The sequence below is a fragment of the Rhipicephalus sanguineus genome, chromosome 11 (assembly GCF_013339695.2).
Source record: "Rhipicephalus sanguineus isolate Rsan-2018 chromosome 11, BIME_Rsan_1.4, whole genome shotgun sequence".
In the NCBI taxonomy this organism is placed as follows: domain Eukaryota; kingdom Metazoa; phylum Arthropoda; class Arachnida; order Ixodida; family Ixodidae; genus Rhipicephalus; species Rhipicephalus sanguineus.
Genome location: NC_051186.1, coordinates 61,249,727 through 61,265,481, shown reverse-complemented (window position 1 = coordinate 61,265,481; position 15,755 = coordinate 61,249,727). Strand labels below are relative to the sequence as shown.

The following is a 15,755-nucleotide window of genomic DNA, read 5'->3' as shown; positions in this document are numbered from 1 at the left end:
TCGATTCCCACACTGCGTGGGATCTGCCGATTTTTCTACTTCCTGTTCATTCTAGCCGGAAATATGAAACGTGTGTCACACCACCTTTTAGCATGCGAGCGGTAGAGGCCTGCGAAGCAATCGTCTTCAAAGAATTTTTTTTTTCTGTGCACACAAAAGAGAGCGGTGTCATCGATACTATGAACAATGGCCCTTTTTTTCGAAGGTGCACAAGGATTTTCTGCTGTGTTTCTGCAGCATAGATGTTTTTCTGAGCTTTCGTTAAATATGAAACCTTGGGGCCGATGTATTGTTTTTCTCACATTTATTGCATTTGTTAAAGGTAAGCCCATATTCCTCGTGTTAATTCAGTTGAAGGCGTTACAGTTTTAGGTATGGTATCCTGGTGATGCAAACTCTTCTTGGTGCTTTTGTGAGAAATGGGCAATATATTAGTACAGATTTCCAAGCGATCGGACCTCTACGCATTTCAATATGTATTCTAGCCACGTTGAAGCAGTTGCCACGATTGCCGGCACTGCCGTTGCTACTCCGGCGAATGATGACTATGCCAAACTGACTGCGACTACATAACGGTTGTGGGTGGACATTGTACTAAAGCACATTGATCCGACGAGGTGCTTCCCAGAAGACAAATTACACGCGAGGTTACTGCTGTTTAGCGGCAGTCAAGCGTGGAAGGTTCCTCTGATGCCCTGCAACATAATTTGGCTGTGAGGTCTTCTCGCTGTGACTGGGGGTTTTCATTGAAGACTTTCAGTAGGCATGTGCTTGTGCGTGAATTTGTACGTGAGCCAGCAAGCATACCCATGACACTTCAGGAGGTTACGACAACTAAGTAATGTAGGTTATGCGGCTTCATTGTCAGTGTTTCAGTTGGCAAATTGATATATCAGTGAAATGTATGTATACTTGGGCTATTTTCAGAGTGCGTAACGACCACGCAAGAACGGTATCATGCAATACTACGCAACTGCGTGCAACCACGTCCTACGACCGTTTGCAAGCCATTACAAAATGCCTGGTCCTTTAGAGCGGGAACGTGTAAAAAGGTTGATCCCACTCTTTGCGGAGGAGGTAAAAACATATTTGCTTCTCTACAAGAGTGCAACATGGAATGCAAATGTAAGCAAACAAGCTTCTGCGGCTATTTGACTAAGTTGCCTCTAGTTTTTTTGCTTCGTTGTTTCCGTACATTTACGTGTAACAATGGCAGCTATGCTGCCAGAAGGTCATGTGAAAAAAGAACCAGCGAAGGTAAGCGGGGGATGGTAGAGCACCATTTAGAGGCTCATACTACGCAAACTAGAGAATAATCTGGCATTGCGATGGTTCAACCACTATGTGAATGATGGGAAAGGAAGGCTCCGGATCGGATTGCCTTCTTGCATGAGACTTGTAGGCAGCAAACTGCCTACAAGTCTTACTTCTGCAGTTTGAGTTTTGTTCCGGTCGCAGCAACTGTATCCTTCCGCGACGTGAACGAGGTTCTCTGTCAGGGTGTTGATGTGGCTGCGGCGCAAAGCAGCCAAGCGGTGCATCTGTTGAAATAAGCTGAAGTTCCCTAAGTCCCATGGTTCGCGTCTATACTGCGGTTTTGCAGGATGAAATAGACCATTTTAGCAAAGCGTCGCTCACGCTCCGCTCCGCGCAGGTGTAGCTTTACGAGCCAGGGTAGGGAACTGCAGAGATATCACGCTTAGGTAAGCGCGTCTTCGAAGACGTGGTCCCATTGGCTCCAAAACGACTGCGAAGCCTAGTGTACGCATCATCAAGGTCGAATGAATTATTACAGCGCAGCGAGATATGAGTTGTACGTACCGCTGCTTTGACAATCCTTTTTAGCGCGGGAATACGAGCACAGGCGTAGCCGTAGATGATGCGTTTAGCGTTTCTCTCATAGATGCAGCAGAGCGCTTTTCCCTAGACGCAGCATTTTTATTTCCAGAAGTATAATACGCGTACTTTCGAGAACAGCACATATATCTTGGTTTGGTTGTTGCAAAAAAATGCATCCATCATTACTTGATGACACTAAATCTGGGCCGCAATTAACAATAATTTGCGGGCATTTACGTCGCAATACCATATGATTATGACACATGTCTTAGTGGAGCAATTCGGAAAGTTCAACCACCTGTGGTTTTTTATTCGGGAGCGCAATTGCAAGAAAATGCATTCTCTGGTGGCTCACATTCTTTGGGCTTCTCTTCAGTCTCACGGTCATGCAAACTTTCTGCAGTAAGTTTTACGTTCGGAAGAATGAAGCAAATTTTAATTAAAAAACCTGCATATAACTTTTTTTGCCGTTAGTAAACAAGCGCCGTGAGTCTCAAGAACTAAGTCCATTCGAACCAAATGCTAAACCTGTACTTCCCATCATGCATATATGGTGGTTAAAGCGCCGCTCAAGGAGCCCGCACAGACACTGGGGCCACATTACCCTCTACCTTTTGTAGTATGAAACTCTATGTGCATCGTGGTCGGTGGATTCTCTTCTGAATTTTCTATACTGACAGGCTGTGTATTGCTGCGAACTGCATGACCATTCGATACGGACACGCGTCATTGATTCTCCTTTTACTGTGAAGGGTTTTTACTGTCAAAACTGACACATGTTATTGCTAGGTGACCTACATTAAGGCCACACCTGAATGCTGTGGAGCATTATTGACCCTCTATCAACTGTGCGACGACAATGCACACACAAACCGTTTCGATGCGCTTAATTCTAGAACTAACGTGAGCGCATGTGACAACGCTATACTGTACAATCAAACACATTTAAAAGCCGACACGTTTCACAGACAATCAGACTGTCGAAAACCGACAACTGCGCTCGTCACTATCAGTGATCAGCGAGTAGTACTTGCATTTTCAGTTCCAAGTGCGGAGCACATCAGTGGCCCGGGCCGTCGCCTCATGTCATCTGTCATGTCTTACGCCATCGCTTGGCGTTACGCTGGCAAAACCACGTATAGCATAGCCATGTTTAATTCACTATAGCAAGGATGCGGGAAGGAAAAGCGAGGTTGAGGAGGAGCTATGTGAGGGTGAGGAGAAAGGGAGAGAGAGCGAGGGAGCGGGAAAGGAACGTGAGGATGAGAAGGAGTGATGGGATGGTGTAGAGGAGAGAACAGAGCAGGTGAGAGGGTAAAGTATAGCGTAGTCATTTAGAGTATGACATAGCCATATGTGTAGTATACTATAACAAGGGGTGGGAAGGGAAAGTGAAGGTGAGGGGGAAGGAAGAGGATGCCCCTGCATCGCAAATGAAGCTTTCCTACCCCGCCATGGATGCCGAGTAGGCTGCGCGTTTGGAACGCCAGCACGCTCTTGCCCGGGAACGCCAGCGTCGCCGAAGGGCAGGCAAATGAATGCTCCGCGCTTCCCACAGCTTTCACGCTGAATGAAACTGCATTCCTTTTTCTGGGCACAGGTTCACTCAGTAAAGAGTTCTGTATTGGCGAGTCCTACTCTCACCTTATTCGCCGTCACAGCAACCCAGAATGCTGGCAGCGCACTTTTACGCAGTCACAAAAACCCATGCCATGTACATGCCGTCGGTGTCATGACATTCGAAGAGATATCAGTGATGTCGGAAAGTTATGTGCTGTTCTCTTACTCACATATGAAAAATTACATCCTTTTGAGATAAATTATATTTCAAAACAACCGCAAGAGCGCCTACGAGAGCGTACGACGCTCTCATCTTCCGTTTATTTATTTATTTATTTGTAGACTTACGCTACGTGCTAGTTCACGCCCCGACGGACCTAAATAAAGTTTTTCCATACCATACCATACACTTGCTACTCCTATCGCGCCGGGTTATAGCAGGAGTGGAAACTGCAATTTAGCATATGGGCAAAGACGGGTTAAAATCTTGAAGTCATTAACGCACGTAAATCAATACTGACAACCGAGAGAATATACACACTCCAGTCACATTAATGCGACCACCACGTACATTCGACGTCGACGTCAAATAACCAATCAAAGAAGGCAGGTGGCAGCACAGTGCAATTGCGGGTATATAAAGGGTGTTTGCGAGGGCTTCGGAAAGCATTGCAATCGTTGGTGTAATGCAGAAACGGAGCGATTTATCCGCCGTCCAAAAGAGCATGGTCATTGGCTTTCGGGCCAAGGTGGGAAGCTTTTCAGAAACGGCTAAGTTTGTTAACTGTTCGCGTGACGCCGTGGTAAATGTGTACCGTGCATGGCAAAACGGCACTGCTCAAAATAAGTTACGTGGAAAATGTGGGGCACCACGGGCCATAAATGACAGAGGCCAACGATGGCTGCGGAGATGCGTTCGGGCGAATTGACGAGCTACAGAAGTGCAACTGACCACCCAGATGAACGAAAGGGCTACCAACGGTGTCTTCCAAACAACTGCTCAGCGAACGTTGCTCCGTTTGGCCCACCGCCCCAGATGCCTGGTTCATACACCTATGTTGACTGCTGTTCATTGGCGACGCAGGCTGGGATTTGCACGCTAGTACCGCGACTGAACGTCCACTGAGTGGCGAGAAGTGGTGTTTTCCGATGAATAACGTTTTATGCTCCATCGGGCAGATGGACGTTGGCTTATACGGCATAAAATCTCTGAAAGCAAACACCAGCAACCATTGCCGGAAAGGTCCAGGTTGGCGCGCTGGAGCGCAATCTAGCACAGCTGGCCACGGCACTGCAGTCGGCATGGTTTAACATCCCAGTGAACACCCTGAGGAACCTAAATGACTATTCCTGAGTGTCTCGCAGCAGTCCGCTACGCGAAAAGTGGTTAGTGTGGCTTTTGACAGGTGGTAACATAAATGTAACTGGACTGTGTATGTCTATACAGACAAAACCCGCAACTTGACAAAAAAAAAGACTGGTACGGCGACTAAAGACTCGATTTCAATAAGCGATCGCTATCATATAAGGGAGCGCGATGTAGAAACAAATGCAGAAAGAGAGGCATGTTAAATAAGGAAGTCTCCGGTTTGCTACCACAGGCTTAGAGAGGGAAAAAGCAGAATATGGCTAGAAAATGTCAGAATACAGAAACAATGCTGTTACGTGAACTAACGAACATCAGTTATTGTGAACGCTTGGAATGCGCACATCGCGAGCGATCGTGATTTATAGCGCAACATAGGAAGCACAACACGGTTGTCTGCGGCCTTGCATGTGCCATGAATGTTTAAGCTGAAGTGCAAGGATTTTTACTTCCGAATGTGTTGTATCGTAAACACAGCGCGGCTTAGCTTGCTGGTCATACCATTCTCTAGAAACAAAACACACAATCTCATTCTCTAGAGTTCGTTCTACACAGTGTTTTGTGCCCCACCAGGTCTTGATCAGCCGAGTATACAGCTTTTTCGACGCTATGATTAAGACAAGTTCAGCAGTGCTTTTGGAACAACTAAAATATAAAGCTGTCTCGCTTCTGGAGCGCACGGTGACGAGTGTGTCGGACAGCGGATTTTACTGTTCCGTTGTACAATAAGTAGGGCTGCGTTTTAACAAGCGTTTATGAACAGGGTTTAGGAGTGAACGTATGAAACATAAATACGGGCATAATTTCCTTCACTTTGTCGTACACTCCCACAGCAAAAAATAAAGGCAGATTCCCACTCGGAGTGCCACACCTGAAGGAACTGCGGAACTGGGTGGTCGTCATCGTTTCTCTGTATTTTTTTGCTTTCTTTCTGCCTCAGTTTTTCTCCTTTTCTCTCATCGCTGCCTTTTCTGTCTTTTTTGTCTCTGTTTATTTATATTTCTTTTCTCTCTCTATGCATTTCTTTGTCTTTCTCGCTCTTGCTATCTTTCTGCTTCGTCTACTTCTCATTCTATTTCTGTCTTCCCTCCCTTTCTTTTTATGGTACGCTTCTTTCTATGATTTTCTCTCTTTCTGGCTTTCTTACATTTCTTCCTCTCTATGTCTCTCTTTCTTATTCTTTATGTGCTATTGGCCGCGAGATCGGCCTGTAGGTGGCAGCACCGTCGCCACCTACAGGTCGAGAGGCGGTCGGAGGCGCGTATACAAATGCTCACAGTGACACTTCGTTGTGAGCGGTTTGAGCCAATTGTCGGCGAATAAAATGCGTTGATTGCAGCTTACTGGTAATATATACGCTCTTCATTGTTGAATCGATGCACGAAGATTATCCAACGATACTATTACTATTGAGAGAAGCGCAATTTGTCGATGAAAGGGATGCTCGCCCTGGAAGACGGTCTGCGCTTACGCACTATGTGACGTTTTTTGTTGTTTTCTCTGTACGTGTTTAGCTTGTGTTTTGTGTACTACGCACCGCAGTAGCACGACTGAGCTACTTAAGTGTTCACTTCTTGTTCATCTATAACAGCCCATATCCCTGTGCAATGAGTTCTACAGCACTGTTCACGCGAATACGCATATATACGCAGATAAGAGTTTAGCACAGAGCTTTCATCGAATGATTACTTGCACGACAATGATGCAACAAACGTCCGGTTATTTTATGGAACAAGTGTCTTTTTCTTCCAAACTAATAATGTCTGCTGCCTTCCATTAATTTATAACAACTCCACACAAACGGTCAAGATAATGTAAAAAGAAAGGATAAGGTTTTGCGTGAAATTATACGACATAAATGTAAGGCACGCCGTCGGGATTAATTTTGAACGTATGGGTCCTTCAAAGCGTACCTAAATCTAAGCACACGGGTGGTTCTGCATAAATGTCGCCCCAATTTAAAATTGCGCGCAGCAACTCCGTTTTACCACTGCCGTGTCATTCCATTGTCTGTCTTTTCTTTTCTTTTTTTCAGGGGCAGTTTGAGTACCGAAGTGTCAGACTTCACTTGATAGAAATATTTCGCTGTAGCGGGACCACGACCGTACAATAAAAGGACATCTTAAGCACAACTAAAGCTCATCGCATAACCGATGGACTACCGTACCACAGTTATGCACCTAACAACAACGCTAAAGTGCATGGCCTCGAGCCTCGTGTTTGTTTACCAACGAGTCGCTAAAACGCTGCCTTCACACACTATTTAATGCTTCTCATGTTAGGGACTATGCCAAGCGCACTTTAGGATGCGCTTGAACCAGAAAGCGGCACTAACACTGAAATGATTCTGGAGAACGAAGGATAAGACACCAATCCACAGCCCTCTCGAAAGTCGCACTCACTGATTTATTACAATGCGCATCGAGCCGAGCAAGCCCATTTGCACCTGCACACCACGTTAGGTATACGTACGAGCAGTTAAACTCGCGCTAACATAACAGAATAAACCGCCCTTTGAGAACGTGCAGGACGTACGCGCGCACGCAAACACGACGTGGCAGCAGGCGACGCAGGGAGCAATCCACACTAGGCGCGCTTCAGTCAGTGGCCGTCTGGCGGCGACTGTGCTCGATCTCGTGGCCAATAATTTGCTTCTTCCTCCTCTATTCCCTCCTCCTCATCTTCACTTCCCCTTCCCGCCACCGTGCTATATTGTGCTGTACTATACAAGACTGTGGTATGCTCTGCTAGCGCGGCTGGATAGCCAAGTGGTTAGGACGCTCACCTTCGGATCGTGGGTACGCGGTTTCGAATCCTTCCTCACCAAGACATTTTATTGGCCAAGAATTTCTCTTTCTCTTATCTCCCTCTCTCTGTTTCTTTTCCTTTGTGTGTCTCTCTCTCTGTACGCTTTCTCTCACCCATGAGAGCACATGTTTTGGGAGCGAAGCAGAAGAGGAAGAGGATTGAGAGAGAGAAGAGGACGAAGCGAGTGCGTGCCGATTCATGGTGATGATGATGATGATAGCCTCTGTTCACAGTACCCGACGGGCCGAAAATCTTAAACAGTTCAGCTCTTAAAAAAGAGTCGTTTGACTCTTTTCGAGGAGTTCGGACTTGCCGCGCATATGACTCACTTTAAATAGCCACGTGGGCTCTCTTTGGAGATCATTATACTATTGCATGAGAGTCGTGAGACCCAAAGAGAGTTAACGTGTCTCTTTAAGGAAAGTCATACACGTGGCAAGGCATGACTCACCGAAAAGAGCAACACATGCACTTTCCTTTCCTAGAGTGTACGACTGATGCTAGAAGAGCCAGATACGAAATTAATAATCAGGTGCAGAAACATATTATGTGGTAAGGTTTTTTCTCGATTTAGTTGGCGCCTAGTAATCGATTGTTATTCTCGAATGAATGCGCCCCTTTCGCCTATATTAGGAGCACATCTTGTTTCGTTCAACTTTTTTCAGCTCGTAAAAAAGGAAACCGACAACGCTGCATGAAGCCACCCGTCTTTGGCAGCTGTAGAGCGCTGCTTCAGACTTGGCGCTATGACAGTATGTCTGGGCATTGTAAAATGCTCAACTACACAATCTGTAGCCTTGGCATTACAGAAACTGCAACAGAGGAGGCATGCCTTATGGCTTGCAAGGGTGAGCACAAAATTACTTATTAAAGTTGTCGTTTTCAGTAGATTTCTCCATTTCACGGAAAATCTCTCCACAGCTGCAACGGTTATTCTTTCCAATTTTTTTTTTCGAAAGTCTGCCCTTAGGCATAATATTTATTCAGAAATATACATATAAATTTGCTTCGTGTATGAAGTCCAGTAACGAGCGGTGGTGAGGTCCACTAATCCAGCGGTCAAGGTCGGGTGGTCGGCCAGGCCTGAGGCCTGTGGCACGTAGGTGACGACGACGGCTTAATTGTAGACCCGTGCATGTCCACAATAGGTGTGTGACAGTTACGTCGCTGATTGGAGCGTCGCAAAATGGGCACGATGTACCATACGGGCCGCGGTACTTTTGCGCCCAAGGGGTGGTCACGGATGGGGTAAGTGCAACCCCAACACGAAGCCTCCGCAACGTAACCTCCTCTCGGCGGGTTAAACCACCAGGGAGGTCTGACCCACACGGAGGTATAAGAGCTCGTGTGGTACGTCGGAGGCTTTCTTTTTCCCGTAGCATCTGTCCTTGAGCATCCTCAGGAAAATGCGGTAGTGGGTGCGGTGTGACTTGTGGGTGGGTTGCCAAATCAGCTTTGACAAGGTCCGGCAAAGCGGCCCGAGGCACCCACTGAACACGTATCCGCACAGATGCGGAGGCAGCAAGATGGTGAATACTATCCGAGAGTGACGTAGACCGATACACTCGTCGTATATCGTGGATAGCTTGCGTCGAGTCCGTACGAATTTCATAGCTAACGCCAATTGAGCGTAATCATTCTAAGAGATGTAGAAGCAGGTTGATGCGCTTTCAACACGTGGTATTCTGCCCTGAAGCTGTAAAGGATGTATGATGTGCGCCTTCGTGCTCTCTGCAGTGCTGATGCGCAGTTCCAACTACTGACAGTCATTTTTCGTGGGTAGGGCTCCGTGTTTTCGGTGTTTATTTTTTCTTGAATATCGGCGGGTGTTTATCGGAGTTTTATTTTTGACGGAAATTCGGCGTTTACCAGAGTTTATTTCTCATCAATTTCCAATTCTCTGAAATTCGGAGTTTTGTATTATTCTCGAACCCCCAAAATCTTAGATCAAATCATATCTGAATACTAAAACATCAAAACACACGAAGAACTTTTTTTTTCTAGAAGGTTTCAATGCACAAGAACATATACGCACAAGCGAAATACTTCAACACAAAACACCTGTATCTGTGATTATAACAACCTTATGCTTAAAGCTTATTGTAGAAGACGCAAGCATACTTTACGATGTTGCTGTCAGTGAACGAGGCGCGCTCCTTTCGAATGACGACTCTCAGCTTTGAAAATGCATGGCCTTTCAACTTTAGCAGAATAAAGAGGAAGCGCCAGAATACGCAGCGTGCAGCGAGAAAGCATTGGCCACTGGACATTGTGAAGTCTCCAAAACGACAGGGGTTCAACAATGGTAGATATTTCATAGCACTGATAGTTTACAAAATCACTCAGGAGCTGGCTCATGTCGTCACTTCCAGGAAGCACGTTTCATAAACCTCATCTTAACGAGCAAGTCGTGCACAGATTCAGGCGATGAAATAAGATTCTTGAGCTTCTCACACTTCATTCTCTTAGCTTCGTCGCTTCTCAAGAAACACAAAATGGCGCACCAGTAGTCCAAAACTTCTTCTAGAGCTTCATAAAAAGAGAGCCATCTCGACGGACATGCGGTTTTCAGCGACTTTGTGGTCATGTCCATGGCCCAGCACACAAGACCAAACTTACGGTGCAGCTCCCGCGACGACTTCAACAGTGCAGGAAAGTGCACAACAAAACCTTGAATAAAGTTAAACGAGCTCGTCGTAATTCCATCCTCTAGAGCGTTGTTGAGTCGGTGGCACCGATCTTTGAAGTGAAGAGCCTTGAATTCGGGGTTGGAGAGTTGCAAGCCCTTGTGAAGCTTCTGCAGTAGGAAGCTGAGTCGGAGCACAATACAGCTACGCGCTGTAAACTCTAAATTGGTCAAACCAGTAGATGTATCAATGAGGGCTTAGAACTTGCCATTTCGATAAAAAACGAAACCAGGTCATATTGGTCCTTGAAATCGGAGTTTATCTTATAAATCCGAACTGTCTAAAATTTTACCCGAGAATGTTTATGGGATTTTTTTCGGTTAAAACCGAAAACACGGAGCCCTATTCACAGGGTAGCCTCGAGGTGGCCGACTTCGATCAGATTTTGCCCTTGCTTTTTGTCTTCTATCGTAGCGCCAAGATATCAATACCTAGATTCTATATCCCGTATCCCGAATTCTTGGTATAGAAGGAAAATTTTGCAAACTATTTGCACTTTTATTTTAGCTAGCTGTTGGCTGAGTTGCGCTGGTTGTTTTTAAAAGCAGCAGCTAAACCGCAAATGTTTTTCGAGAACCAGCTCCCACGTGGTGCCAGAGCATATTATCGGAAGGAATAAGGGGCCAACGAGGTGAACGCAAGTGACCGTCCGTGTAACGCCTTGTGTTCATCTCGTTGGCGCCTTATTCTAGCCGTTAACATGCACCAACCAGCGCAGGAAATAGTTCTGCTTGAGTGCCAGAGCATTCTCGTTTCTGACGTTTGCGATGCAGAAATATTGCGTTCTAAAACGTCGAATCTTAATCGTGGCAATATATTGCTTTTTTTTATAATTCAGCAAAAGCATGCCGCGTTAACTGGATAAATTACATTTAAGCAATAAGCTAATTGCGCATATGTTCTTAGTGTATAATGTTGCCCCCATTTATCTGCGATAAAATATTCCCATGTTTAGCCCAGTCCTCTATTTTATGAATCCGCATACTGCTCCTGAAGATGTTCACCAAATGTAATAAACATACACGCATACGAAGTTATATTCATATGAGTTTATTTTACTCGGGTTTTTGTCTTGACCGTATTTTTTTCTTGAAATCGCCTCTGATACACTTCCTTAAATATTTTTATGAGACATTGATATGCGAGTCAAATATTACGGCATCTATAGCGTAGAGCGGGCATTTGGCAATGACCCAAAAATTGTTTCTTCCTCCTCGCTAAGTCGTCATCAGCAGCGCAGCAACTGGTCGAAAGTGGGCCTAACAGGCATGTTCTTTTCATCTGCGTCGTATTTTGCAGCGGTTTTGCTGCATGTCGACAAACACGAAATAATGCAAACCCATAAATGCGACGCCCGTATTTGTTGTCTGTATCCCTTAGTGTCCAATGACTCAGAAGAAGCTGCGTTGTGGAAACGATCTAGCACACAAGTAACTCTTGAGGTGCTCGCTGATTCCCTGATCGCGAAAGCATTCTTAGTTATAGTATTAGAGTGAGGCTGTGTATGCCTTGGGATCCGTGTACTTTTCGCATGCGCCAACAAAAACGTATGTGTCATACAAATTGGACAGTCTCCACTACTCACAACTGGCATACTTAAAATGTGCTTCAAGGATTGTTTAAGAAACATAAAGTTGAAAAATTTCTTCTATCTCGATTTTTTTTTCAGGAAAGAAAGATCTAAAAATCATTTGTAGCCTCACGCCCCGTTCTACGCCGTGCAACTTCCTTCATAAACTACAATGGTTCTTTGATGCCAGGAAAAACAAGTGCCTTCAGTTCCCAAAGGGTCAATGTGCGAAAATTGCAAACGGATTTCCAACGAAAGAAAAGTGCCTAGAGAGATGCAGCTGTGAGTTCGCATTCTAATGTCTCTTCTTCGCATGGTCATCGTTTATACACGAAAGCAAACGACATATCTTAATAACATAACAAGTACAGTGGCCTCCAGCTCATTGATTACTGACAGTCTACTTCTTAAGCGATTCATGCCATAATAGGCTTTGCAAGTGTGATCTGTTTTAGTATCGTATCCACTGATGGTATGAACAGGATAGCAGTTTAAAGGCTGTTCACCTCTAAGAGCGCAAACAATACGTATGTGAAAGCTAAAATCCAAATACCAGCACGTGCATCAAAACGTGCGCCAACCGAAATTCATGAATCTATCAATAATACACCGCGTATATAGTCATCTACTCACAGGAACACATCAACATAACAGTGAAATGCACTACATACGTTGTTCAATTAGATAACGAGAAAAGCAGCTGTGATGAAATAAACAAACATTTATGAGCCTATTAGATCACCTAGAACAATTTGATTTGTCATACGTTCTACTCTAACACATTAGCGAGCTGAAGCTAGTGTTACTTTAAAAATCTGTGTTCCGTAGGTTGTCCACTTTCTTTGTAGCCTGAAATGCGCATAGCTGTAAGTCTTCTGACACAAGCTATAATTTTGCCTTGAACGATACGTAAAGAATGAACCTCACAGGGTCCCTTACGCATTCGATTAAGACGACTCGAAGGCGAAAGCCATCCTATTTTTCTTCTCAGTCGGTGTATTGATCCTGCCCCGCCACCCTCCGATAGCTTTCTGCACCTACCGTGGTTTTCTACTGCCTGCAGGATCGGAGGCACCCCACCTGGTTTTGCGCTGCCTCCGTGGTCCGACCACCTTTGACCTAGCTAAGATGTCACGTCGTGACATCATGTGATGTTACGACACGTGACATCACAGTGACGTCATGATGACGTTACAAATTTTGGGGATCTGTGACGTCATCGTGGCGTGATATGGTGACGTAATCACGTGATGATTTTTGCATCACTCGTCCCCGACGCCGCGGGACGCCGAGGCCGACGTTCAGATTTCGCGATTCATGAGACATTTAAGGCTTTCACCTTAAAATATATTTTAGCAGTCAATATGCGCTATATGTAAAATCAAGAATAAAATCAGGGAATATCAGCTGCAGATATCTCAATTAAAGACTGCCGAATTGGCGATATTTTCTGTGTTGCATACATCAACGGGACCGACCATTGGCCAGAACGTGTGATTGGATCGTGGTGGAAATAAAGGGACCGTAGACGATAGTGACAGGTTCCATCAGCCTTTTAGTGATTCGAGTAGAATTACGTGTTTAAATTGCCTGTAAATATAACAAAAAGCCTGCGTATTACGCAGCCTAGCGGCAGAGACTTGCAGCTGCACTGTGCAGTCGCTCCGCTTTGCTGTACGTGGTCTGATTCCTGTTCACCGTAATGAGTGCGCAAAAATAGAGTATATATATCATTATTCATCCACGCTCTGTACTATGCTGTTTACGAGGTAGAAAATGTTCACGCTGACAAGCAGAGCCGCTTTCACGGCTTTTAGTGAAATATGTCGAGCCGGGGTGTATGCGCTCGGAGTGCACGCATGCGCAGCAAACCGCAGCGCACAAGCTTTGACCGCTGTCGCGCTAACCTGCTACTGTTTGCGACGCATGCTGTGTGCAGTACTTGGCTTTCACCCCACATGGAAAAGCTTATTTTAAATGTTCCTCGATGTTTTCACCGCCGTAACTACCTGATAACCGTTAAGTGTTCCGTTGCAATAGAGAAAACACAAAGCATGTACCATAATAAATGCTTGTTCGTCCCTATAAGGACGTGGTTATAACAGCTTTCTTTTGTAGTTCGCATTGTTAACTAGCATATTCATTTTTTTCTTGTAGTTGCATTCCTTTACATACGACCAAACATTAAATGTCAAAAAGCTTCTATTGTTACTACTACTGTTATTCCTACTATTACAGCTACTATTAGTGATCATGACCAACTACTTTATTTGTCTAGATTACGTTTCCATGTTGAGATTTATACAGCAGTATACTAAATCTACAAACACGCTTGATGTGTGTAAAGGAGCTTCCGGAAGCAAATCAGATACCTTTAACGGGTATTTACATCTGAATTGAAAAAAAAAAGCTAACGAACGTAGTTATTACATTTTCTATGCAAAATTATAGCGGTTCTTATCGAAGTGTCACAAACATATCAGGAAAACTCTGTAAGCAGTGCAGAAAAGGAATAATAAATTTTACACGCGTACCTTTAATGACGAGATCAGAGGTAACGCTAAAGAAGGGAAGCCCTTAAAATACATTTTAGATCGTTTAAGCGCGAGAAAGGAGGCTGACCGGCCTTTGTGTTACGTACATGTGTTAAGCACTGCTTTGTTAGGCTCAAACAACGTAGTCCTAGGAAAAGAACCGCACTTTACGGCATCCAAAAAAGAGGAGGGCTAATGAGGTTCTTAGACATTTCTGCACGGAAAAGGATTTGGATAAACTGATACTGTGTGATGAAGGTCCACTTAACAACGGATTTAACCTCCAGCCGACATAAGTGGAATAAGGTAAAACAACGCGCTTTGTTATGATTGCTCCTCGTGCTCGAGCCTTTCCTGCTCCTCCGTATTTGTTTCTCTCTGCCTCTAATGTTCTTTTTCAGTAGACATACTGTCAAGCTCAATTTCTTCCAAATAGGACCATGAACAAAGTACCATATTAATGACATTAAGGAGCGAAAATTTAAATACGCAATAACCGAAGAAATCATTGTGATTTTGAACAAATGCAACAGATGCGCGAACATATTGCAGGAGTACATTATAACTTCGGCCAGTAACCAGCAAACAATGTCTTACTCGAGGTAATTCTTTACGTCATAGCACGGCGCTAAATATTCGTGCATTTATTTTGTCATTTTCACACTTTACCCTCTTTCATTTAATGGAGTGTGTTTCGCGTAAAGACAAAATTAATGTAAAGAATATGAAAAGCGTAGTCAGTTTTCCTTCCAAAAAGCAGTTTGGCTCATGAGAGTGCCACCTATTTTTCTTGCCATTCATCAAATTATTCTTTTTGTGCTTCTCTTGGTTTCAGATGAAACTTCGTGAGACTCCCAGCCTACAACGATAACAAAAAGCGGAAGTTGCCTAATTTGAGGCAACTTTCACGGCGCGTTGCACTGTATCAGAGCGTTGGCATTACACCCGGCAAGATATAGTGGCATTATAGATGGGGGTACAAATCTACCGCTTAAAAATGATGACCCGAAAACATCCTCCTGTTTAAAATATCCCAGCGTCCATATGTTACCGCAAAATGCTGGTATATTTATTTGCTGGCGCTGCTCCTCAAATCCTGCGAAGCACATGTAGTTTCCAATATTCTATGAATTTTACAACAAGCCAGAGCGTATGGCCATGGTAATTTGATGTGTTTGTTTCTGTTTCACCATCGGTTTTTGATGCGGCGGAGACAAAGACATTGAGTGACAGATGTCATAGCTGGCAGACGTTCAGGGGAAGATGGAAGCATGAACGTACGAAAAATTCTTGAACACGGGGGGTTGCAGGAGCCAACCTTTCGACGAGCAGATTTGTCTTCTTAAAGGTTGCAACTGTGCCATAGGTAGTTTGATAAATCACTAAGCCGC

The 15,755-nt window shown here is 44.6% G+C and overlaps 1 protein-coding gene across 2 annotated transcripts; it reads left to right on the top strand.

The window, feature by feature from the left end:
- Positions 1 to 232: 232 nt before the first annotated feature.
- Positions 233 to 15,367, top strand: LOC119375656 (kunitz-type serine protease inhibitor A-like). 2 transcript variants are annotated; one of them, XM_037645887.2, is made up of 5 exons: positions 233 to 322; positions 928 to 1,125; positions 8,239 to 8,421; positions 11,930 to 12,112; positions 15,200 to 15,367. In XM_037645887.2, exons 1-5 carry the CDS (start codon positions 268 to 270, stop codon positions 15,211 to 15,213), a joined length of 633 nt encoding a protein of 210 aa, XP_037501815.1. In that variant the 5' UTR covers positions 233 to 267; the 3' UTR covers positions 15,214 to 15,367. The 2 variants fall into 2 exon arrangements, with proteins under 2 accessions (XP_037501815.1, XP_037501819.1); XM_037645891.2 differs by lacking the exon at positions 233 to 322 and adding an exon at positions 465 to 843.
- The last annotated feature ends 388 nt before the right edge of the window (positions 15,368 to 15,755 follow it).